The 27,365-nt window shown below is 43.2% G+C and overlaps 1 protein-coding gene across 2 annotated transcripts in view; it reads left to right on the forward strand.

Annotated features, from left to right (window-relative positions):
- The window catches only part of GRID2 (glutamate ionotropic receptor delta type subunit 2), a 919,670-nt gene that overhangs the window by 786,994 nt on the left and 105,311 nt on the right, over positions 1 to 27,365 (forward strand). For both annotated transcript variants that reach the window (XM_044429596.1, XM_044429597.1), the window contains one exon: positions 4,973 to 5,168. In XM_044429596.1, coding sequence (XP_044285531.1) covers positions 4,973 to 5,168 — 196 coding nt within the window. The remainder of the gene's footprint in view (positions 1 to 4,972; positions 5,169 to 27,365) is intronic.

Below are 27,365 nucleotides of genomic sequence, written 5' to 3' on the forward strand. Positions count from 1 at the left end.
GCCTTTTGGACCCTTGCCTGTCTTGGTTAATAAATAATTCCAAGCACGGGATTGGGACCTGGATCTTGGAAGTGGTTAACGCTTCTCTGAGGGAGGGTTGGGTACCTGCCCCTTTAAAGGAGGCGGTAGTCCGACCGGTCCTGAAGAAAGCGTCACTGGATCCAGAGATGGCCACTAATTATAGACCAGTGGCCAACATCCCGTTTCTGGGCAAGGTGTTGGAGCGAGTGGTGGTGGGACAACTCCAAGCTCTCTTGGATGAAACTGATTGTCTGGACCCATTTCAGTCCAGCTTCGGACCCGGGTACGGTACTGAATCTGCCTTGGTCGCCCTGCGCAGGGAGAAGGACAGGGGGAGTGCATTCCTGTTGGATTTTCTGGACCTCTCAGTGGCTTTCGATACCATCGACCATGGTATCCTTCTGGATAGGCTCGCGGGATTGGGGGTCGGAGACACTGCTTTGCAGTGGTTCCGCTCCTATCTCAATGACCGATTCCAGAAGGTGGTGCTGGGGGACTATGGCTCTGCGCCATGGCAGCTATGCCATGGAGTACCACAGGGGTCCATTTTGTCCCCTTTGCTGTTTAACATCTACATGAAACCTCTGGGAGAGGTCATCAGGAGGTGTGGGCTGCAGACCCATCAGTATGCTGATGATACCCAGCTCTGCCTCTCGTTTTTCACCAATCCAGGTGAGGCAGTGGCTGTGCTGAACCGGAGCCTGGCCGAGGTAATGGGCTGGATGAGGGCCAGTAAACTGAAGCTCAATCCAGACAAGACAGAGGTCCTGTTGGTTGACGGATTGGGCTTCGGAGAGGGTGAATTGAACCTAATCCTGAATGGGGTTGCATTCCCTCTTAGGGACAAGGTCCGCAGCTTAGGAGTGCTCCTCGACCCAGAGCTTTCATTGGAAGCTCAGGTGACAGCAGTGGCGAGGAGCGTTTTCCTTCAGCTTCGGCTGATCCATCAGCTGCGCCCCTACCTGGAGTTTGACTGCCTGGCGACGGTGACACACGCGTTGGTAACTTCCCGTCTTGACTTCTGTAACGCGCTCTACGTGGGGCTACCCTTGAAGTTGGTCCGGATACTTCAATTGGTTCAAAATAGAGCTGCCAGGCTGCTGATGGGGACTGGGTGTTATGTTCACATGACTCCAGTCCTCCGTCAGCTTCACTGGCTTCCCATTGAAGTCTGGGCCCAATTCAAAGGCGTTGGTGATGACCTATAAAGCCCTAAACGGCTTGGGTCCTGGCTACCTGAAGGAGTGCTTACATCCATATACGCCCGCTCGCCCCCTGAGATCTGCAGAAGAGGCCCTTCTCCGGGAACCCTCCATGAAGGAAATTAGGAGGGTAGGTACTCAGAGGAGGGCTTTCTCTGCGGTGGCGCCCAATCTATGGAATGCGCTCCCCAGAGAGGTCCGCCTGACGCCGTCGTTATTTGTTTTTCGGTGCCAGGCAAAGACCTTTTTATTCAAAAGTCATTTTAATTGCTAATATTATTTCCATATTTTATTCTTTGGCCAGGGTAACTTGTTTTATATTGTTAATTCATTTTATATTTTTACTGTATTATATTTTAATGTTTTGTGAGTCACCCTGAGGCTTCGGCGAATGGGGCGGCATAGAAATTTTCTAAATAAATAAATAAAGGAGTGTAACAGGATCCCTATTGTTGCATTTGTGTTCAAATAATATAAACTTCATCAAAGCACTTGTGAAAGACCTTTACTGTACCTAAAAAGGAAGCTTGGGTCTGGAATGAGTTTCCCTCTTCCGGTGACATCCAGGCTTTCGCAAATGCTCATGGGCTAGTGGAGTGAAGTGTGGTGGCAAGTCCTGTCCACCCATGTTCAGCTTTGAGTCAGAATGAATGTATACATGTGCAACTTTATGTGCCTGGTTGTACATCAATGGGTGCTCAATGTGGAATGACTGGAGAGGGAAAAAATCAGATGTGATTGCATGCATCCCTGTTCACTTCTTGAGTGAACACTTAATGCTACCTGATCAGAACTTGGGTCTCTGTCAGAGGTACAGCTAAGCCTGGATTTGTCTTGTCCTGGACAGACCAGAAGCCGATGGGACCCAGTGTATCAGGCAGCAGAGTAACAAGGCAGCAAGGAGGCCAGGAGACTTCCTGCTGATCCACTAACTCTGATAAGGTCTGAGGTCAAAACTGAAGCCTTTTAGGCTACAGTTGCAGTTTGTACCCTTTCCCACAGAAGCCACCATTTTCATCACTGTTAATAGGTCTGGTATTGCCGAGTGTGAGTAACCACCTTCCTTCTCTCTCCCACATGAACAAAGCCATTATTTGTCGTAATTGCAAGTAGCAGGGAAGAGCTTCCCTATGTAGAGTGATTCCCCTGCACAAATGGAATTCTTGACATGGAAGGCAATAGAATTCGATCATTATCACTGAGCTGATTCTCAGTTGAGGGCAGATGGCTTCATTGGCCCCACGCCTCCGATGCACCCCTAGCACTTCAGTGAGGCAGCCCTCCATGATATGGGGCTGAGCACGCTGGGCTTGATCAGGGGTCCAAATCACATGAGAAGGCTCTGCAAGTTCAGCCTTCTCCCAGCTGCTGGCATTCAGCTCCAGTGCAAGCAGAGTGGCAGGACTAGTCCATCAGGAATGTGATGGAGTAGACACAGTGTCTTGTGAACTGGTTCCTGCATTCCTTTCTTCCTTCTGGTTATCAAACTCAAGACAGTCCTTTGGAAGGCAGTCCTTTCCTTGAAATGTAACAGTACATAGTAGAGAGCACTATGCACTTTCAATAGCCTTCTATCATGCCTGAGGGAGAAGTCTCTGCTCATGTAAAGAGTTGGATCCAAACAGGAAACCTCCCTCTATCCCTCCCTTCCAGTAAAGCTTCTGACTCCACCCTCAAGGTGTGTCTCACCTCCTGAGAGCAAGACAGCACCACTGCCAGAGACCCTCTAACTGGCCCACAAGCTTTTCCCATTGCACTCTGACTGGGTCAAGGACCAGCTCTTGTGTCTGCTCCCCCTCCCCTCCTGGAGCTCCTTCCACCCCTTCTCTGTCTGAGAAACTTCACTAGGAGACCTTGAAAGTCCAAATTCCTGCTCCTCACTCAATAGGCAATACTCAGGATGGACATCAGACCAAAAGTTATCCAAATTTGATTTGAACCCCATTTGATATAAATGTAATCCATTTATTTCACATAGCAGCTCTTTGTTGACGATAGAGGCTCGTGTGGAAGGTGAGCTAGATGTCCTCAGATTGGGGCCAGTTCTAATAGTTAAGGTTTTCCCTGATCTTCTAGATCTCTTCATATGACATAAAGGAGCATTCAACATGAAAAATCAATGTGTTCCAACCTCCTTCTGATTACTCTACCACATCAAAACATAGGAATGATCCCTTTAGTGGCAAATATTATGTGCTCCACTCTTGCTCCACCTACATCAAAATTAGCTCTATTCTGTTATGGATTCTGCAGTCCATGACCTCCAGTAGCAAGGAGAGGGGAGGTGTGCCTCTTGCTCTCTTCCCTAAATTTCTTTTGGAGGGTTTCCCCTCTCAAGAATAGGCCAAATAAAATCATCAGGGGCCTAGAGCAAAATACCACTGAGAAAAGGTTACGGTGAGATGAATGAGACATGATAAAAGTATGTAGGAATGTAGGGATGGATTTGTTTATATCAGATTTTACTGGTTCACCTTCCAGGCTGAATTCTGACTCTGATGCAATCAGCAATGAAAGTCCATATAAAGTTCCAGGCTTTCCGTCTTTTCAATGCGTCCTCCCACACACACACAAAGTGTTTAATTATATGGACAACGAAAATGTGTATAAAAAATGGTTACTTTGGAAAATACACACACGTGCTTCAGTCAGTGAGAATGATCTGTGTACATCTCAAAGATGAATGCAGTTGATGTGGACATTTGGAAAAACAAATGCAAACATTAGCATAGAATGTTCATCTGAAAGGAAAAAAACAAAGTGATCTGATATGGCCTCAGGTCAATACAAGTTTTGAGATGCAATTCAGTTTTGCTGGTCCATAAGTAAGAGATGTTTTCTTCACAAAACTGGGATCTGGAGTCATGAAGTTGAAGTTGTAGCTGGGAGACTCAAGAAGGATAAATAAAATCAATCTCCATGCAGTGCATAGCTAAATTGTGGAAGTGACCACAAGATGTACTGTTGGCCACCGGCCTGATGGCTTCCGAATGGGTTTAGATAAATTCAATGAAAATGGGGATATAAATGGCTACTTGTCATTTATATGTTTTCCATATCAGAGCAGTATGCCTATACATATCAGTTGCTGGGGAAAAGAAACCAAATGATGCTCTTGCATTTACATCCTACTTTTGGTCCATCCCCAGTCAACTGGCTTGCCACTTGAGTGAACAAAATGCTGACTTGATGGAGCAACATCTTCTTATTTTCTTATGAGGGAAAAATGTTCCACAGTTGCTCTCTGCTTTGCTACTGGTTTCTATTCCATTTTCACATGACCATTGGTTGGATCCAGCCCATTTTTGATCCATTTCACGATTTTAGCTTTTAAACGGTTACTTATCAGTTCCGTTCTTTATGATTGGGTGTCACCTTTGTGAAATCTTTGAATCTTAAAGGTGAGATATGACTAAAATAAATGACCTCCTAAAAAAAATCTATCCCCCTGTCCTATTTTGCCCTTTAAAATAAAATGACTAACACAGCACTGATTTTTTTCAGGTCTCTGTTGTTTAAAAAATCCATTATCTTTTCTTTCTTCTCCTTTCCCCTCTAGCTCTATAGTTTCCCTTGTGCCTTAAACTATAAAGGCAATTCTCTTAGCCTTGCTTTGACTTTTAAGAATAATATAAAACAAAATAGAAATGACTTGACAGCTGTCGTCATACATGTTGCCCTTTGCTTGCCAGTAGCCTGAAAATGTTGAATCATGTCTCCTGTGTTTCTTATCTTCACCAACACTTAAGGTCTCTTCAGGATCTCTCCAGGCAGACTGATATTCCTTATGGCACTGTTTTGGATTCTGCAGTCTACGAGCATGTCCGGGTGAAAGGAATGAACCCTTTTGAGAAGAACAACATGTATTCCAAACTGTGGCAGATGATTAATCGAAGTAACGGGTCTGAGAATAACGTTCAGGAGTCCCAAGCAGGCATTCATAAGGTAAGGACATTATTCTGCCTTTTTCCTTAATGAATTGAGAAGCTCTTCTGAATTGATGGATTCTTTGTTCTGATCTGTAGAACAAGAGTGTTGGCATCATGTAAAATAATCATCAGAACATCTTTGAAAATTGGTTGACATAATATATTACAACCTAATGTGATTTCTTATTTATTTATTTGTTTCTTTTTTATTTATTGCATTTGTTTAAAACCCACTTATCCATTACAATATGACATCAACAAATAGCATTAATAAATAAATAAAATAAAACCACAATAAAAATAAATATAAATAAAACATATGTTCATATAATTAAAAACAGTGCATAAATAATCTAGATGTTGGAAAAAGAAAGTTTTTTCCAGGCCATTTAAGGCTTTGTAGGACTTATTTAATACCTTGAATTTGGTCCAGACAGGAACAGGCAGAAAGTGCAGCCAATGGAAGACAGGTGTGCTATGTCCATGAGAAATGGTCCTTATCAGCAATCACGCTGCCCTATTCTTTGTGGACCATCTTCAAGAGAAGCCCTACATACAGTTCTTCAATAATTTAGTTTTTCAAATCCTTTCTTTGTTTTTGTTCTTTAAAAAATAAGCTAATGTGACAAGTTTTCTTTTGAATATATATCTATGCATTTATCTGTTTTGCTTTGCAAGTGAATAGCTGAGTTTGGTTTTAAGAAGAATGATGTTACCTGGCTGCAAACTGGCAAGTTGCACCGCATCTTTTGAACTACTGTAACAGAAGTAGAAGCTACAGATTCTTCTTCTGTTCCGTCTCAGATCCTGTCATCCCGATTGTTATTTGACAAATCAAAGAAGCTCTGTCCTATAAGAGCAGTTCAGCAGTGATCCAAATTGCCTAAAGAGGTTGTGGAATCTTTTTTTCTTGGAGGTTTTCTAAAGGTTGCTCTTTACTGAAAGATAACTGGCCTTATAATGGTGGATCGGGTGGTCTCCTGGAAACTTCTAGCCATATGATTTTATCAGAAGTTCAAGACGATCATTCTAAAACTGGTTTGCTCCATAAAAAAGGAAAGGATGGGAAATACTACTCGACAGTGGCACTATACCTTGTATTGTACAGTAGAACCTATGCAAGCACCAGAGCATTATGGCATCCAGCATTAGAACATCAAAGATTAGGTGAAAAAGTTTCTAGATCAAAGGCTTCAAGTCAACACCTCTCATGTATAGATTTGTCAGTCTTAGCCAATTCCAATGGGACCTAAGTTTGAGTCACTCCATGGGCAGTCCTCCAAACTTTGAGGACTATGGGCATCTTAGGCAGGATGAGAGGACTGCAAAGTGAATGAAAGCACACTGCTGGTTTTGGTCTCCTCCTCCTCCTTCTGCACACCAGAACACCCCAAAATCTCTTCTATGAGGTCTCATAACCTCAAAGAAACCTCTGTCATCATCCTTACCATTCTGACTGCAAGGGTCAAGAGATATCCAAGTGTAGGTTCCTGGTTGTAAGGTTGGAGAGATTTTGAAGCTAACCTTATAGCTAGATATCTGGAAAACCTTTTAGCCTTCTGGATGCTGTCTAGGATTACTCTGCCCATCTGGACCAACTCATGGTTGTTGTTACTATTCTCTGCCATTCCTTTATGAGATCCAATGAATCCAATCCCAGTTTACACTGTCTGTTTCCCCCACAGTCATCTGCTTTGAAAAAAGTATGTTCTCAAACTAAATAGGGGAGAATCATGATGTCCTTAAATAATACCTTAATGCATTTAACTTGGTATACAAAATATTTAGCCAGTAGGAAAACTGTGAATTACTGTCAAGAGATATAAAGCTCTAGAATTTCACAACAAAAGAAGCTTGTCTCAGTCTCTCAAACCCAGGACATTAATATTCAGACTCCTACTCAGGTACACAAACAATGGCAGAAATGTTGGCCCTGGGCTTGTTTTCCTTTCTTGCTTTTCTTATTCTAATTGGAATGAAGATTATTTATTTATTTATTTTCATTTGCTGGCAGATACACTGTGGCTACATTAGTTAACCTGCCTGCATTATCCAGGGTGGGTGGCAATTTGATGATACCTCCAGTGGTGTTCAAAGAGGGTTGTCACATGAAAGTGTCACAAAATTGTCCATAGGACTGTTATATTCGAAGGATCAGGCTTTTAACTGTTTTCCATTAAAAAAAATGCTATGAAACATTGCCTAAGGGGATATGGTGACATGAACTTGTTTACAGAAATTGCTAGCAAGAAATTGGATCAGGGGAATATACGGATGTGGGACTGAGCTGATTTGGAAGAGGCCCAAGGAATCGAAGCATTTGCAGAAAGCAAGCAACAGAAGGACAGACACTTTGTAGGGGCCTGGACATTCAGGGCACCTTTGTCCTGGCTGCAGCCTGAATACCATGAGGAGGTGAAATGAGGTTTCATTGCAAATCATGCTTGAAGAAATGTAAGGAAACTTATTTCCCTGCATCTATGTCCGTGTCTCTGTATTTAGGTCCAGATTTGTCCAGGTCTTTTGAGATTTGTTGGGGTCAGTCATAAGCAGGGTTTGAACAGAACACATTGCATCGGATTACTTGAGTTCTTGGTTCGGGCCCTTCTCTAGAATATACAGGATTTGCTTGTGCAGTTCCCCTAGGACTTCTAATTTGAGAAAAAGTGTTATTTGTGCTTCCCTGTGTGACATGTTCTTTTAAGAACCTGGGGATAACTATAAGGGCAGGACAGAGTACTGTAATAGTAAGAGAAATTGATCCCAAGGTCAGCGAGAACCAGCACTGTGGCAGTCCCGGTAGGAGATCTCTCACTGCCCAGGTCACCCATTTCTGCCACCATGTTGTGTCCCTTCTCACTGCGCTGGGTGTGTTCTTCCCCCATCATGTGCCCACCTTCCCCTTGCATTCGCTGCTCCTAAGCATAGTATGGGTGGGTGTTCCCCAGACCCTCACCAGCCGCTTTCTCACAGTTGCAAATGCCACAGCAACACAGTGCGTGTTCCAGCTTGGAGCAGTGCCACCCCTTTGCAATGGGGAGTGGCACATTTGCTCTGCCACCTGATGTGGGCACCTCACCGTGCTTAATGGGAGGGCCAGCCCTAACTGCTAGGAGGATTTACAGTATCAAGGTATGTAACATATGAGTACATGTCTAGATTACATGCACACATGCACACCGTACCTACTGTAAATACAGATTGCAGCATTATATGAATGGGATAGGAATTTGTTATGGGTTGGGGTTGGGGTTAGATGCCCAATCCTATCTAAATGGGAACCTGTGTTTTAATTGGTTAAGGATCAGAAAAGTGGGTCTTACGGCTGGGCTCAGTAAGCTCAAATAGAAGCAGCAATTATGTGGATATGGAGAGTGTGTTCATCAGCTGAATCTTTATGCCAGACTGCATGATAAATAAGGAAACGCTGAGTGCCACTTGGCAGTGATCCTCCATCCAGTGAGGCTGCTGCTTAAAAGAGAGACAGAAATTTCAAGCACACTCCTGGTCTGGGGAATCACAGAACACAGAGGGCCAATCCAGTGCCAGTGGTTGATAAAACAGCCCCATCTCTACTGTCTTCCTTCAGTGCGTGGCAATAGGTCTTTGGGGAATGCCACCAGATTTTCCATCTGTACTTCTGACATCTTTTAACTGTAATTAAATTGGACAAACCTTCAAATAGAGGGCAACTTCAAAGAGAGGACAGTCCTCCATAAATGAGAACACAGAGCCACCCTAAGGCAATTCCACAGGGTTGTCTAGCTGCATTTTTCTTTAGTACAGAGTCAAGAGATGTTGGCAGGTGCCTAAACTTGGGTCCATGTTGGGGTCTAAACCATTCCAGTATTGATGTTCGCCATAGCAAAGACCTCAAAGGCTGGATGGAGCTGCAATTCCATTCTGTTCTGTGTGTGAAGGATGAGAGCAGAAAAGAAAGCACAAGACACATCGCTTGAAAGTGCAGGATAGAATTCACTCTTTAGTCATCATGCATTAAGTAGACCTGGGTCATGAGGTCATATTGGACTACTGTAATGCACGCTACATGGGGCTGCCCTTGAAGATGGTCCGGATACTTCAATTGGTTCAGAATAGAGCTGCCAGGTTGTTAAGAGGGATCTGCAGGTATGAGCGCAATGCTGGTCCTTTACCACCTAGACAGGCTACTAGTTGAAGTTCAGGCCCAATTTAAAGTGCTGGTGGTGACCTACAAAGTCCTAAATGGCTTAAGACCTGGTTACCTAAAGGAGCATCTCCTTCCATATGTGCCTGCCCACCCCTTAAGAGCCTGGATGGAAGTCCTTCTCCAGGAGCCCTCACTGAAGGAGATTAGGAGGGTAGTCACCCAGAGAAGGTAACCAGGTGCCCCAGTGGTGGAATACGCTCCCCAGAGATGTACGCCTGGCACCCTTACTTTATTCTTTTCGGCACCAGGCTAAAACCTTTTTATTTTCCCAACATTTTAATGTCTGACTGTTGTTTTAATATAGGTTTTATTGTCAGATCAGGACAATGTACTTTGTTTTATTTTATTTTATTGTCTTATTGTTAAACTGTCCTGAGATTTCAATAAGGGATGATCTAAAAAAGTTTTCAATCAATCAGTCAGTATTGTAACCTAAATGCTGAGGCACAATCATCTTTCACCCAATGTAATATACTGAATAGCAGTAAAAACAACTGAGCATTGTTTGCAAAAGTGGGCATGGCTCACGTACTCCCCACTACCTGAAGGTATGTCGAAAGGGAAGAAGTAGAAGCCAGAGAGTAATGAGGAAAATGAAGCATGGGGTGGCAAACCAGCCATCCTAAAGCATAGGCGGGTGTATCTATATTGTTGAATGATGGATTGACTTGGAGCCCTACCTTTAGATTGAGAAAATGAAGCTCAAGAAAGCTAAAAAACATGAGCAGTTTTTTTTTAAATTTACAATAAAATGGATTAAAACAACAACAAAGGAAATACATAAAAATACAGTGAAAACTCAAACACACAGAGAACCTGGGATGAATTATGTGTATCCTTGCAAATTTGTACTATAAATAAATAAAGTAATAGAAAAAGATGGCTGAAGAAGAAGGTTTCTGGTATTAGGAGGCTAATGCGAAGTGTGGATCATGGTGCATTTGCCAATCATTTACACCTGTCCATTCTGGGATTCTAAGGCACAAGGACTCATGAATGACTCCAGAATGAATGACTGCAGGTGGATTTACTTTGGTTGTTTTGTGTCAGATAGTTAACCTTTTTTCCAAAATAATGCCTGAGCTGGAGTCACCCATGAAAGCTTGATAGCAAAGACAGGAGTGATGCCTAATCCCCTGTCAGCTTTTTCAGTAGCCACATTTAGTATCTTACATCCTGTCAACTCATCATGAGAAGCCTCTGCAAAACTGAGGCCTAATAGCCTCATTGCAAATAGTGTTCAGCTTGCATCAGACAGCTAAGAAAACAGCCATTTTGTGATGGTGGTGTTTTAAACCAGAACCCAGAATATTTTAAAATGAATGTTTTTGTTGCTGTGTGATCTTGTTGGTGTGCGAGACATTACAACCTGAACAGCTATGATGGCTTATTTCCCTCCATTTTTTATCTTTTGCACACACAGATACAGACTTTCTGTGTTCTTCCCCCAAAGTAAATGGCAAAACTTACATTTGCAGATTTTAACATCATTATTTTGCTTATCTTTCCACATCAGGGACAGAGAACTATGTCTACATCAGGGACAGAGAACTAGGCCTGTTCAAAGTTGCCAGGATCAGCTGTCATTTGGCTTCTCTTCTTCCAGAATCTTCTCATAAGATGGCCATAAAAATGTGTATTACTTTGTAGCAATGTACCATGTGATGAACAGCCATCTGTATGCATTCATTCCTCTGATATACTGTTCCCCCATTAGCACAAAATACAATTTCACATACAAAGGAAACCGCAGTGCATTGTGGGTGTTTATTCAAGCATTAATTTAGTTAGCATGACAGTATTGTGCCTTTGTGCCATCTGGGAATTCAAGGATGAGAACATGAGGTTCTCCCATCCGTTTACTAATCAGACCCAAACCTGCTTAGCTTCAACAAAGTGACTGTATCATGTGCCCTCAGTTCATGCCCTGGAGTCATATGTGTGGGTTGTTATGGCTCTAGTTAATGTTCCCTAATTACAATATTCGCTGGAGAAGACAATCATGCCAGGCAAAGGCGGAAGAAGGAGAAGGCCAACTATGAGATGCATGGACTCCATAGAGGAACCCACAGCCTTGAGTTTACAAGGACTGAGCATGGCTGCCAAGGACAGGACATTCCGGACAGCAGTCCTTCATAGGGTTGCCAGAAATTGGAGACAACTTGACAGCACGTAACAAAGAAATTACAATATTCCCCATGGAAATAGCACGTTTTGCTCAGATAAAGGAAGTACTGGAAACAAGGCACTTTGCTTAACATTTCCTTTGTTTTGATGCTTCCAGTGCACTATTAATCCTGTGCCAGCGACTGCAGCATAGCTCCCCTTTTTCTTAGTTGCCCTTATTGTCCTCAATCTCTTTCGCCTGCACTGCCATTTAATCGAATTGGCTGTACAGAGACCTACGTGGTTTTGCCATCACTGATGCTGCATTATTAACATAGCCTCATAGGACATCACAGTCAAAGGGATAAAATGGTCTTGAGAGTCAGTGAGGTCAAGAACAGTGAAGGCAAGACAAAGGGAAAAGGAGCAGAGAAACAACAGCATGGAAACAGTGGAAATGGACTTGTAATTTGTGTAGAAAATCATGGCTTGCGAGGAGGGGAAGGGGAGGCTTTTCAGTGCAAACACGAAATGGAGAAATGAGTCTAGAAATCTAGAGCATGTTTCAGAGCCCAAGGCTCAACCTCAGAAGCTTGTTGCAAGCTTGCAGCTGGGACTCAAACCTGGAGGGTGCTCCCACACCCTGGAAGCCAGCACAGAAAGAACTGTGCCAGCTGCAGCTCTGAGGTCACAGGAACAATTGTGGAAGCAGCATTTTGGGGGCAAGGAGTGGGCAGAGGAGGGATTAACATTCTCCACCAGCATAGGCCATATCTGGCAGTGCTTGGCACTCCTTTCCAAGCATGGCAGGAGGAGAGGAAAGGCCAGCTTCCCTTCCATGGATCTCCCACTGTGCATACAGTTCTTGTAATCCTCCCAAGTCACAGGATTGTGGCATGCTCACTGGATCGTGCCCTAAGTAGCTTACATGTCAAAGACAATGCTTTGCATCTTTAACAAAATGCACACTCATGAAGCCTCATACCATAATTGCCTCTAGCGCTCCATGCAGCATCTGCACATTATTTCCAATTATGAGGACGTGATAACTTAATTTCACTATGTGGAAGAACACTACATTATGCTAAAACAGTAGGTGAAAGGTCCCGTTTTGTGCTGCTGTTCCCTAGTGATCTCCAAAATTGGGCCTAGATAGTATGGAATGTTGTTCTTCTAAAGAGTGAGCTCTATCGTCACAAGATGCAGTTTTGAAGTGTTTTGTGAACAGTGAATAAATTTGTGGCTCATTTGCATTTTGGAAAGCATCCCTGCCGTGCAACGCAATCTCATGGGCATTCTTTACACCATGAGTGAAATATACACAGGATGAAAAAAAAAAAAAGCCTTCTGAATCACACAGAGAAAAGCTGCGCAGACACACAGTAAGTGGAGGGAGACAGCCTTCATTAGTATCACAAGCAGAGCAGGGCAAGTGCTATTTAAAGACGGGCCCATTTTGCAAAGCACCTTCAGTCCATTGAATTTGTGATGATGCCAGTTGCCAAGACAGCCAAGGCGGGGCAGGGGAACAAACATCCCCAAGTCTATGTCATGTGCAGCCATTTAATGACAGCACAATTTTATGTGAAGTCAGGCGCACTGCTGACATCCCAGCTATAAGGACCCCGATGACAAACAGGCATCTTTCGGTAAGAGCTTGTTAGGTGAGTGGCAATAACATCATACATTCCAGGAATGCTGCCAGTATTACAAAGGTTATGTTTTTGCCTTAGAAATTCATGAGCAGCTGTTTAAAAATGTAAGAGAGGCTGTATGCATTTCCCACAATACCCCTATGGACAAAAGAGCTTCATCAGCATTATACTAGAGAAGTATTTGTCTTAATAAAATAGGGCCAAACTAGAAGGAATGTGAGGCATGTCCCTGATGCTAACCAGTTGACTCAGCCCTAAGAGTGGAAAAGAAGGGAGAGCCCATAGCAAAGTGGCAGAGCTCATGCCTTGTATCCAAAGTGTCTCAGTTTCAGTCTTGGCATCGCCCAGTATGATTGGGAAAGAATCCTGCCGGAAACTTTGGAGAGCTGCTGCAAGTCCATGGCATCAGTGGACCATCAATGGTCCCACTCAGTTCTCTTGTTCTCACACAACCACCACGGATCTATTTAAAAATGGATTGTCGTGCATGGGTGAATGTGAGTCAGCCCCTGTGCTTGTATCGCTTTCGCTTTTACCTAGAACACCACGTTTGGCTCATGCTGGGTATCACTGAATCGGGTAGTTTTGAAGCGAAGCAGCCCTGGGGTTCACCCAACAACAAACCATGGGTCAATTGCTAAGTCATGCTGCTCCTAAGCACCCAGTGGTCTACTTCCGCAGCCTATGAAGGAGCCATGCTGTCTCACTTATGCTCAGCAACCCACTGGATTTTAAAACGAGGTGTTATCATTATGTGTGAACTAGGTCAGACTAGGGCAAGCTTCCCTTTTCAGACTTTTCTTAGTGGGGAACAGGGGAGGATTTTAAAGCTCTTGATAGTTGTGGTAGTATCTGCTTCTAATGCAACGTAAAGGGAGGGAAGTTAAACTTTTCTTCCCAAACAGGATATTTAGCATCACATTCCAACGTAGAGGTGATTCCAACCAAGCCTTCTCAGAAGATTGACCCATCATGATGATGTCATAGCCCTGGGTCTGTGTAATTTGCTGGAACTGAGGGACTTAAGCAAGCTTGTCCACTGAATTCAGTGGGCAAAAGTGTATTTGCCACTTAGTTTTGCATTAAGCAAACTTGTCAGGCCATAAATCTAGCGCACACATAGCAAAATGGGAAAACCGGAAACAGTGGTGGAATAGGCTGTAATTTATAGTAGTGAGTGCAAATTTTCAGAACAGTTATGCATTATGCCTCTCTGTATTACATGCTGTCGTACCCAATTAAGTACATAGGTGCATTTAAATTTTGAAAAGCTTTGCTTGGTAGAATTATTTGTGATTCAGTCCATCAAAAGCTAGCTTTTCTGCTGAGGGGATAAATTGCCGGATTACCAAATATGTGTATTTGCTTGAGAAAATCAATTAAAAATTGCATTAACAGAAATAGTACATTCTGTAATGTCAAAAGTTTAAATATTCTGTGTTTGGAGAATGTGCCTGAATGCTGGATTTTATATTTGTTCAGGTATATATCTACTTGAATTTATGCTGCCATGGCAAACAGCTGGAGCAATGAAATAAAACTACTTACATGCTGGAGGAAAATTGTGCTTTTAGTCTTACAAGGGCATGATTTTAGTCGGGCTTATATCTCTTCTAATTTGATGAAGAATATGTATCTGTGAAGATCTGAATTTGAAATATACAGTCATTTAAAACTACTCTTTTGAACATGAATCAAGATGCCACTGGATGGTAGAACCTTGCCTTGTAGCATGCCATCCACCAAGTAAATATGTCTGTCTTTAAGAAACCTTATGAAATAAAATTAATTTCAGGAGGAGCAGAAATCCTGGCAGATGTCTAGAGAAGTGTTTGTGAATGCCACATTGGAGATCTCAGTTGTAAACTTTGGTTAATGTTAATTGTGGTTTGTTTAAATGCACCTACTTAGGATATGTTCCAGTGAGGTTACCCATAATGCCCCACCGTGTCTCTGCTCTGCAAAGCATTAGATGTCTGATTTCAGGAGAAAGCAGGAGAGAAGGAGAGTGAGGTGCTGCTGGGATTCATCCCCAGGATCCCCCACCCTGAAACAAACGAAAAACCAGGTCTTTCCACACCAGCTGGGAAAGGGAAGGGGGAAATCCAAATGCAGATCCACAGCTGCAAGGTTGAATGCATGGAAATACATTGCACTTTTTTTCTGCAGGTGACTGCATGAGCAAACCAAGGTAAATTTTCCTTTCCCTGCCCCAGGCCATAAAAAGTTGATTAGCCAATTATTTATTTGAGAATTTCGTAGGTTAAGGAAAGCATTGATGGAGTAGGGCATGACACAAACTGGGTGCAACTTCTTAAAATAGCATGGATCCCAGAGTGTAAACATTGGGTAAACACAGTGGCACACTTTACACTTCTCTGAACTGTCCCTTGTCTATTTGTCCTCCAGATTAGCCTTCTTCATCATCTAATGAAGAAGGTCTGAGAGCCTGCTGAATTGTAACACAACAACATACGGTTCTACCTGGAGCAGTTCCCCACATTCCTGATGTAAGGCATGTCAAGTCACACAAAGTAGCAATGGCTACATCTGAAGGGATTGTCCCATCCATTTTAGCAGGCAACTCTTGCTAGGAAACGCGATGGGAAAAGCATTCCCCCTCCATCTGATTAATTTATTTCCCTAAGGGTAAAATCCTCTGCATGTTTAGAAAGGGAAAAGAATCCTGCATTCTCCAGCATGGCTCAGTCAACATGGTTCACTGGAGAGATGCTAGGAGCTAAGCTGTTGTTATATATATTCCACCTATTCCCAGCACAGAGACCCAAAGCAGCTTACCACATGAAAAACTTACCCAATTAAAACATTAATAGAAATATACATGTTAAAATATAATTAAATCAGTTAGAAGAGTAAAATTATATAAGTGCCAAAATTAAGAGTAATGAAAAACAGCAATGAACAGTAGAGACTTTATAGACAAGAGAGCTATTCCCAAAAGCGTGTCAGAACAAAAAAAGTTTTTGCCTACCACTGAAAGCCAGTGATGCTGTTTCAGCAATGCTCCCTGTAGCCAGTCCGTCAGAAGTCTGGCATCAGCTTTCTGAATCAGCTGGAATTCCCAAACTGTACCAACATGTCCAGTGATCAGAGGCAGCCCCATCCAAAGCTGTTACAATAACCTATATGTGTCACTGTGTAATGTGTAACTAAGGCATGTGTCACTGTGCCCAAATCAAACATCTCCAGGAACAGGGGCAGCTGACACACTAGTTTTAATTGTGCAAATGTAGTCTTGCCCACTGCCAAAACCTGGTCTCCCAGGCTCAGCAGTGAATCCTGAAGTGTACCCAGATTGCAGACTGTATCACTGTATCTGTGCCATCTAGCACAGATCAAGTCCCTCTTTATTCAGGCGCACATCTCCAAAAGTACTTCTGTCTTGCTGGGATTAAGCTTCACTTTGTTAGCCCATCGCTCTTGAATGACAGTCTTCCCAGATGGATTCTTCAGATTCAGAGGACAAGGCAAAAGGGCCAGAGGTGGGCAAAGGACCTGGAAGTTTCAAGGTTACAAATTGAAGATATACAGACAGAGTGTGAGAACCAGCTGGCCTTGGAAAAGAAGGAAGGAATTTCAGGACAGAGGGTGTGCAGATTGAGGGAGAGGTTCTTGACCCTGTAAGGTGACAACAGGCAAAGCAAACAGACATCTCTGCCATCTAGACTTCATGCTCTTTTCTGAAAGGGAGAGAAGGATGGGATATCTCAGACTGGATTCAGCTCTTTAGATGGGCAGATGCTTCTTCCACATCTCAAAAATAATGTTGCTTTGATTTATGTTGTTTGCGACCAGTAAAACTCAAAAAGAAGTCTGTGCTTCCAAGGCTTCATCAAATTCTGCTGGAGGGGAAAAATAGCAGGCAATCCTTGCTCACAAAACTGAACCTAAAAACTCTAGATGACCTCTCCCAATGACTTGACAGGTCAATGGTCAGGAAGTTGAACAAAAGTCCCTCAGCATCACTCTCGATCTACCAGAAGGCCATTTTGCATTCTAAGCGTGAAAAAGCAAACAACCTTGCTAAGCAGGTTTGCCCATGTCTCCTCCTGGCAAGGAGAAAACACAGCAGCTGTATGAACAGACTCCACTCAACAACAATTTTATAAATCCCAGCTGACTGTTCTGGGCTTCAATAATTAATTTATGGATAGTGGTCTCTGAAGTAGCCCTCGAGCTAGATAAAACAACAAGGTACCACAAAATATATATTCATTGCTCAAACAGTATTAAAGAATAATAAAACGTTGCAATAATGGAGCAAGCAGGACCCTTCACCAATTACAATATGATTAAAATGATTAGAAGCATAATAGAAATTGTAGCTACCATATTTCTTATTGAAATTCTATTCTCAGCTAACAAAGCAGTCAATATTAAGGTCTTACAGCCACCTATCTGGCAGGTATGGTTGGCAGAGCTTAGCTAACCATGTTCTGTGGGTGTCTTGCTGTCCCAGAATTTCTCTGCTCAAGCTTGACAAGATCTTACTATTTTTAGCATTCCACCCGACATTAGTTCTAGATGTTTATCTTAGACTGACATCTGTGCAGCTGAATGACTCTTAGCTGCTGCTTAGGAACCCAGCAAGGCCTTTCACATGTGCAACCAGGCTTACAGATTACTTCAGGAGTGCCCCTGCTAAGGGTATGAGCTTCTCACTTTGCAGAACTAGCTGACCCTTGCTGCAGTTCCAAATCACACATTTCACCTCAAAGCTCACTCCCAGCATAGAAATTGCCACTTTGCACATACATGCCTTGATGGGCACGGGATTTTTTTGGATTCCCAGCAATGACATCTAAAAATCGCTCTGACTTTATCCATCCCCAGATCTCCCACTCCCTGCACTCAGCATGGAAAGAAATAGGTTGCCTGCTTCTCCAAGACCATAAATAGCAACCATCAGAAGGACTTCTGGGGATATTCTGGGGAGCAGAGAGGAGAGGAGATGGCACTACCAAGTTATGACATACCCCGGCCACACCTTTCGTCCTACCTCCAAATGCCACTCAGATGCACATCTGAGTGCTTTGTAGAGTAAGATGAGTGCAGCAGTCTCCACATCCCTCTTGCTATGCATAGGAAAGCCACAGTTCTCTGAGTCTGGTGATTTATGCCATCCCAGTAGGATTGTGCCTTAATAATTAGTAAATTATTTGCATTAATAATGATTTAGACCATGATCTGCAACTCACACACACCATCATCATGCTCCCCCAAGTGCTAGGCGGAGTATGGCGAGGGATCTTTGTAGAGTTCTTCCTCCATTCCTCTATTTAGCCCAGTGTCTGGATACTGGAGCAGGAGCAAAGTAAAGCAAGGTTCGAACAGCATGCCGTTTGCAAAGTCCGTGGCGCATGCTTTAGCCCCCTGCTCTGGGTAGACAACCAAAAGCTGGATAGTCAGATGGACACGACCCATGGCGGTAGGGACGATCCCCATTAAGGCATCCCCCCACAAATTGGAGCCCAATTTAATTTTGCTTAAGTAAGTACTCCTCAGTATAACGGTATCAATTTCCAGTTCAAAAATATGGCTTCATAAATCAATTCCCTAGGAATCATTGGTCTATATGGGGAAAGTGCCTGGAAAAGCACATCAGAGTGTATCCTATCTGGGCTGCAATCGTGCTTTATTTCTTTCTTAGTCTGCAGAAGAAGGAGAAGGGGTCAAGATTAACACCAGGTCTTCTGAGCTTGATGCCAGTGCATAGATGGGGGAGAATTGTTTATTGCTGCTTCAGCTTGTACTTTCCTGCTACTGGATGGTTGATTACTGCATGTAGGTTCCTCCCTATCCCCCCAGGAGTGCTTTTTAATCAAATAAAACATACTGTGTATTCTATGGAGAATAGCATGGAGTGGCACATAAATAACCAGCACTATATCAAGAAGAGAGCAAAATACAATGCATCCGTAATAAAAGCAATAGATAAGCAACTGTACAATACCAGCCTGTACTGCTACCAAGGGACTTTGGTTGAAACATAAATTAGAGGCAGGGGTGTTCCCCACCATGTCACAAGATGGAATATCTTTGCGGTATGCTTGTATGTATCCTACACACGTGGATAGAAACATTGTAGGGCATGCCACTTTTCTTATGCTCTCTTCAGGAAGTATTAATGAGAGGCCTGAAGTCAGATTGCTAGTGCAATGCCAGGAGGCACTTGTGTTGTTCTGTGTACTCTCTTCTGTCATATAGGTGAGATGGAAAAGTTTCTAGCAGACTAAAGGCACTGTGGCAGAGTTCAGGTGACCCTGGATCAGTAGGGATCTTCTCTAGCAGGACCAGTGCAGCAGGAAGAGGTTCCCAAGAAAGGAGACACAAGCCATCCTTACAGAGCTGCACCAGTCACTCACATTAGTCACCCAACCCTGAAGAGCTATGGGAATGGAGCCATCAGAATGACAAGTGAGCTCTGTCTTTGATTCAGGCCTTCTGCCAGCCCCATTATCATCTCTGTTCCATCTCTCTGGTGATGGGGACAGAGGTGGGTTGCATGTCTAGTTAGTAGGCATGGCTGTAGTTTGGCAGCTTCCACTTGACTTCAGGGAGTGTTGGCTCCCTCCTTTGTCAGGGAATGAGGATGAATCTCACTGATCTTCTGCACTAGTTGGAACCTTGGCTCTGTTTTCACGGGGAACCCTTTGCAGATGTAGTGCCGGTGAGTTGCAAGGATACTGATGAACACTGCCCAAAAAGGTTCCCAATGACCGGGAAGGATCTAATACAAAGCCTCTTGGCAACAGTGCCTGAGTGTCAAGGACCACAGCTGACAGAACAAGCATGCCTTCTGTGTGAATCTGCACTTAAATGGCAGAGAAACACTATGAAAAGAGGGGCAGCCTCACCCACTCCCATGCTGCCACTCCCCTTCCTGCAGGAACTTCTACCTGTTCTGGTTTCTGTCTTACAAATCATCGGAGTTCATTAGAAGGAAAGGCACAAAGCAGAATGACATATTAAGCCTTCTGCCATTTTAACCAATTGAAATCAAATGCAATTGGGTGACATTTTGCTCTCACATGCCCTGAAAATGCATTGGACCATAAGAATGTTTATGCATAGCCTTTCATCTTGAGTGAGCTGTAAGGCACAAATGGAGACCTGCTGGGACATAAAATATGGCAAAACATATATAAGAACAAATAAAAGTGCTTATAGGAAAGATATATTGTGCAGCCTGCCAAAATGAAGACCATAGATCACATAATGGATATAAAATGTGTCACATGGTGTAATAAACATCTGCTTCGATATAAATTTCACTGGGTTTGATAGATAAAGTACGCTGAAATTGGTATAGTGCCGGCATCATGTAACTGATGGCATAATACAATGCATTTTGAACCAACATCCATCACGAAAGGGTTTGTTTGATAGGAAAAGGCATGATTCCAGCAAACTATCTGCTTCCAGCATCCTCTCCTTTTTTTACCTTTGGTTGTCAACCTGGAATAGAACTAGAAATTCCAAACTAGCATGATAAAGCCTGGTTTTGGTAAATCTACATGAAAACGCTGTAACACTGAAGGGCTAGCAAAATTGCCACATTTAAATTAACATGCAGTCTCACTTTGTGTCACTACCTCCTTCCTAGGACCAGAGACTGGGAACAGCTTCCAGAAATGGCTTTCATTCCTCTGTGTTTGGAAAGTCTTAGCCTGTGCAAAGGGTATCTGTTTCATGATAGGTTGCTTCAGCCCAGCCTTGCAGTTACCTGTTCTGTATTTAGACTATAATATTGTACTGAAGTCACTGAGCACTCTGGTTATGGGCCAGACCACTCAATAAGCCAGTGTGGTTTAATGGTTAGAGTACTGGACTGAGGCTTAGGAGATCTAGGTTGTAGTCTCCACTTGGCTCTGGGTGACTTTGGGCCGGTTGTGAACTCTCGGCCTAAGCTCTCTCATAGGTTTGTTACTGTAAAGATAAAACAGAGAGGAAAACTTTGTAAACTACCTGGGGTTCTTGCAAGAGAAAAAGAGACAGGATATAAATGCAAAGTTGCAGGTTCAGTCATTGACAATCTACAATAAAGCAGTGCTTATTCCAAGCATATGTGCTTAGTTATCAGGCCAATGGAAGCAAATGCCAGCTTACTCTTCTAGCCCTGATGTTTAAGCGACAAAACTGTGCATGTTTGGTTTGTTGACTTGTTTGTTTGTTTTTAAGCAGGGTTGGCAAACAGGGCTTTATGGGAAATGGGGCTCGCTCTAATGTATCAAGAATGTAGAAGCAGATGTAACGGCATGGGGTTACAGGGACGAATGGATAGGATATTAGCTGTGTGCTTTACAGTTGAAGTAAAACACATTGCTACCTAAAGAGGGGTCCTGGTAGGCCATCGGCGCAGCACTCCTCTTTTTTTGCAAAATCTTGAATTCAACCCTTAATGCAAGCCTGGCAGGACGGAGGAGATGCCCTTCTCTCCATCTCTTATTGTTCTTATGTACTGTCATGTTATCTCCAGCTTAGGGGGACCCTGTGAATGAATGACCTCCAAATTATCTTGTTCTTTATCTTGGTTCTTTCCTCTTCCTCTTCCTCTTCTCATGATGCACTCAAAGCACAAAAGCTTCACTTTCGCCATTTTTGTTCCCAGGGAAATTTCTGACTTAATGTGATCTAGGACCCTTCTAGAACATTCTTCTGTCAGTTCAGAGTAGACACAAAGTTCTCCTCCAGCACCATGTTTTGAATTCATCAATTCCCTTCCTGTCAACTTTCTTCACCATCCAGCTTTCATACCCATACAGAGTGATCAGGAATACAATAGTTTGGATGATCTTGACTTTGTTCTCCAGTGAAGCATCCTTACATTTGATTATATTTTCCAGTTCCTTCATTGCTCCCCTTCCAATTCTGTCTTCTCCTAATTTCTTGCCTGCAGTATCCCTTTGAATTAATGATCAAGCCCAAGGTATGCAAGCTCATGGCTAGTATCCTACAATGTACAGTTCTGTTTAAACCCAATCCAAGGCTTTTTAAAGAATTGTTGAAAAATGTTCTGGTCAGATGAAGGGATGTTATTGGATTTATATCTTGGGCAACAAAATGGAAAATATTTGTTATTACCAGGACCAACGGATTTAGAGCAGCATGGAAGAATTTATTGACGACTAGGAGCAGTTTGAAGAGTAAAATAAAAATGTAACATAGAACCTCTGTTGAGAATTTAAACAACAAGATAGGTCATTCCATGTCTGCCCTAATCCCATTAATTAACAGCAACTTTTCAGCTGATGCAATTTGTATTTTTTTAAGAAACTGCATGTTATATGCAAAGACATATTTAGGGTGGAATCCTATGGCTGCCAGACATAGTCTAGACAGCCACAGAGGAGACTAGAGTCCCAAGTCTTTGGAAATGTGCTCCAAACTTGTTCCTGGGACTCCCACCATGGAGTGCCTTCCCTCTGCCCTTGCAGCCAGTATGGAAAGAACTACACCAGCTGTGGCTTCAGGTTTGAGCAGCCAATCTCAAAGAGCCAACCTCTAGAGCATTTTGGGTAATCCAGGGGCCATGGAAGAAAGGAGCAAGTCTACCCCATGATATGTGGTACCCACGAGGCTCCTGCAACTATCCTCTTCATGCTCTAGGCAGAAGATTTAGATGGCTGAAATCAGGCAGGACAGACGATGTATGGAAACAATTTTCACCTCTGTGTCCCTTTTACCCTCAATAGAAAGCCCATAATCTACTGAGTTTGGAGAGTAACAGTGGATCACAGTGCCCATGTCATAGTTAGTTTTTTGTTGTTGTTGTTGTTAGTCGCAAAGTCAGGTCCGACCCATCGCGACCCTGTGGACAACATTCCTCCAGGCCTTCCTGTCCTCCACCATCCCCTGGAGTCCACCTAAGCTCACACCAACTGCTTCAGTGACTCCATCTAGCCACCTCATTCTCTGCCGTCCTTCTTCTTTTGCCATCTATTGTTCCCAGCATTTGGCTCTTCTCCAGGGAGTCCTTCCTTCTCATTAGGTGGCCAAATAAAAATAGAATGGAATAGAAATTCAAATCGAAGCAGACCAGATAGCAATGACTGATCTAATTTATGCTCTGTGGATTTTGGCCAAATTTTGACAGAAGAAAGAAAGGTTCTATAATGAGATGTATAATGTTCACTTCATCAAATCTACATTTAGGGTAGAAGGTCAATGGAGAGACAAAAATGCATAATTTCCCAGTGAAATTCCTCAAGAAAGCTGGACTCTTGAAACTCCTACAAACATAACTTGCTTAAAATAAGTCTACTTGAAATCTTTTCCCCAACAGTGTTTTACAGTTAAAACATTGCCACCTGCCTGTGCTTGAGATATGAGTTTGTTGAGAGCTATTCTGCACAACTGGGAACTTTGATTCCTTCAACACCTGTTTGTAAATAGATATGGCATGCATTTTATTACCATGGATGAGGGCCTTGCTTTCATAGAATTACAGAGTAGAAGTCTTCAAGTTCAGCTAAGCCACATGCCTCAAATGGATACTGACCAACCAGGGTTCCTTCTGATGCAAGTGCAGCAGCGTAAAAGCTGTTGCAATGTGGTGTCTTCCTGTCCTTCTCAGCAGTTTTATAGAATTGGGCAGCCAGCTGTCCACATCATGCAGCACTTTATTTCCAGATTGGAAAGGGCCACCAAAAGGTGTCCTGGCTTCTTTGCCTGGCTTTGAAGAGTTTGGCACTGCCAGCAATTAGCTGCATTAGACAATCCATTTTTAGAGACATTGCAGTATCCAGTAGATATAAAACAGGTTTTTGCTAAATAAAGTGCAGCTTAAGATCAATCCAAGTGATGGGTGAATGCTAAAACAGTGGTTTGGCATTTAGGTATTTTGTGGGAATGCCTTCAGTGGTTTCTCAAATTCCCAACTGTGCTCATGGGCCAAAGAGGTAGGGACCCCTGCTGTATATCACTTGGGATGAGGCTACCTGAAAAGCTGCCTTATTCCATAAAAGCTTGAGAAGTTCTTAAGAGCTTCTAAAGAGCTTCATCATTTTGAGTGCATTTGGTGGAGATTTGAGAGAAGACCTTTTGCCCAACTGTGGAGCTCCCTCCCAAGGAAGCTGATGTGCTCCCTGCCTATTCTCCCTCCACTAGCAAACAATGACAGTTTTATTTAAGAAGGCCTTTGGCCCATAAATGGATTTGCTCAGTGGGGTGCTTTAAGATCTGTTAAGTCTCATCTTTTAATTGTCTTTTAATATGTGTCACTGTTCTGGTCAGTTTTAATAATGCCTGCAAGCCTATTTTTGGGTAGAAAATCAGGATAGAAATCAAATCAAATCTAGTTAAGTCAATCCATCAGGCAGTACACATGACATGGTTGCATTTCTGTTCTTGTCTCATCAAATCTTTTCATTGCACTGTGACCACAGAACTTTTCACCACTTGGGCAAGTGCAAGACACATTTGGCTCCCCTAAGTGTGTGCAAATAACACCCAACACACTCTTCACTGCGTCCATCTGATGAAAGCGTGTGCTTTTCTCTGTGAATGTCATGTTGTGGGGCAATTTGCTGCTGGTGCAGCTGCTCTTCTGAAATGCATTCCTGAAATGCTTAGAAAAGGAACGGATGCGGCATGCAAGCATTTCACAGTAACAGCCTCTGACATCTACAAGGAGGTAAGTAAAACTGACACATGAAAAAACCTGATCAGAGGCAATCTACAGCGCTGGGTAAATTTGGCATGTACGAGGAGTCAGAGGCTTTTCCCTGTATTCACTCACGTGCCTGCTGGCCTGGAGCTGTGAGCCAAGGTAAAGAGTGTGTCATTCTGTATTTCTGTCTGTAGAATGTATCTCTGTGATCTGCCTGTCTAATCTAACAGCATCCCTAAAGCTCTGAAGTTCTTAGCCATCAGTAAACTATGTTGCAGAACAGCAAAGCAAGGAACAAGCGGTGGGGGGGGAGGGTCTGTTTCTTCTGGAAGAAGTTCAATGCTGTGGAAAATCCTAGCATGCTTGCTTTCTCTCTCTCTTTCATTTCCCCACCATGATTGGATGGAACAACACTAGTTCAATGAGGGCTTTCACAGGCAATCTGCCAGGGCTAAAAACATGCGGAGCTGCCTCATACTGAACCAATAGTTGTCTTGCCTAGTTTAGCCTTGTCTAAACCATCCTTCCCTAATCTGGCACCTCTCAGCTGTGTTGGACTAAGGTCCCAATCCTCCCCAGCCACTGGCCACACCGGTAGGGATAATGAAAATTGTGGTCTAGGAAATCTGGAAGGGCAGGATGGGGAGCGTGGATCTCCTCTTCCTAGAAGAGTTTCTCCTGCATCCTGGCAGGATGCTTCCCTTGCCAGGGTACATGGGACCTTTTGTTACTGGCACTGATGGGGATTAAACCTTTTTCTGCCATTGCGCTATGGCCCTTCAACCTCAGCAGGAAGCAGACAGTGCTTCTCCATGCAGAGACCTAGCCTTGGTAGCACTTGAGCAGAGCTGAGCAGCAAATTAAGAAGGTTTCAGAAATGCTGCAAGGGAAAGTCCACCAATGGAGTAAGCAGGAAAACAAATTAGTGCAGGGCTGTGGGTCTGTGGTCCTGTAGTCTTGCCCTGCCACTTTCCCCTTTCTCACACCATTCCACCCCTCCGATCTCTGGCAAGCTCCCTTCTTTAAAGAAAAGGATATGAAATACTATTATCCCATGCAGAAGAAAACCTCTAAACATGTGGAGACCACATTTGCCCATATGAAAATGAAGCCTGTTTCCAAACACTTATGAAACAGTTTCCTTGCAGAGTATGCATCTCCTCCCTCACCTTCTCATCATTATTAAAGAAAACACAAGCAGAAGTGGAAAAAAATACTCCCCTTAAACAGGCATGCAGGAGCTGAGGTCCCACCACTCTGTCCTCACCCTTTGTCCCCTCACCACCCACTTGGTCTGTCTTTTGGTTCCATTAGCTCTTGGTGGTGGCTGCGCGGAGCTGATCTGCAAATATGATCCTCAGCAGAAATGACAGCGTGAGATCCCCAGTCTGCAAGATTGGTTGATTGACTGATTTTGAAGAGAGGAAACTAAAATTATCAACTGGACCCTTCCCATTTTCTTTCTTTCTTCCTTTCTTTCTTTCTTTCTTTCTTTCTTTCTTTCTTTCTTTCTTTCTTTCTTTGCCAGGCAATCAGTAAGCCCACCTATTCTAATGGGGATTGCTCAAATACTCATGGGTCTTGACTGATCTGGAGGCTGACAGAGAATAGGTGGCTTGACATTCCGTGTTCCAGGAGCTAACCATGCTGGGCTTTGGACTGTACTGGTCCCATGTGCAAGTGTGTGGCCAGTGGCTATGAAGCTAACATAGGTGTGCAGCCTGGACTGGGAAAACACAACTTTTTAATCTTGCAGCCTTTTCTATTTATGACATTGTTTTAATGTATTGATGTTTTATTGTTTTGCATGTTCTTATTTTATTGTTTTAGATTGCTTGATGGCTTTTTAGGAAATAAGTCAATATTTATTATGATTATTATTCCAGCATCAGCTAGTTATGATTGTCTTGAAAGAGAGGTATCTGCTGTCTTTGGTCTTGCAAGTCAGTCTTCAGTTCAACAGTTATTAACTAGGGCAGTCCTCTTATTTCCCCAAGAACCCTCTCCCCACCTCCAGAAGATTCATCAGTCTGTGGGGATGGTTCAACAGTACCAAATGTAAAGAAAAGAGCCAGGTTTCATATTTCAACCCCGGCCTAATATTAATTTTTCTTTGTACTGCAATGAAAACTGAGAAGGGCTCCTCCATCTCGAGACTTGTTGCTCCCCTTTAATTTGAGTGTTGCCAGGATAAGCCCTAAGTGGTACTTTCCTTACCTTATTCATAGCCTGGTCTTCTAAATTCTAGATTAGAATTGTGATGGGGCTCACTGTGGATTGAACAAATGGACCTCTCCATCACTTCCATACATCCATACAGTTAGACTGCTGCTTCCAGAAGCTTATGTTGCAAGAAAAGCATGAGTCACTGCATAGGAACTTGTGCCTATCACTCCGTTACTGAACACTTCATGGTTCACCGTCATAATATGACTGTGAAGAAATACCATTTGTTGCATTGGAAGAAATATGATGGGAACTGAAATTTCTGCATATGGTACTTGGATTCACACATACAATTTGCTGCTGCCATCAAGGCACTGATGTGCAAACCAACCCTGAAAGTGCCTTCTCTGGGTGTCCTATACACACACTGAAACACACACATGTTGTCTTTAATGAGCTGGTCAG

This window comes from Varanus komodoensis, unplaced genomic scaffold (genome assembly GCF_004798865.1).
Source record: "Varanus komodoensis strain SLA01 unplaced genomic scaffold, ASM479886v1 scaffold2, whole genome shotgun sequence".
Classification (NCBI taxonomy): domain Eukaryota; kingdom Metazoa; phylum Chordata; class Lepidosauria; order Squamata; family Varanidae; genus Varanus; species Varanus komodoensis.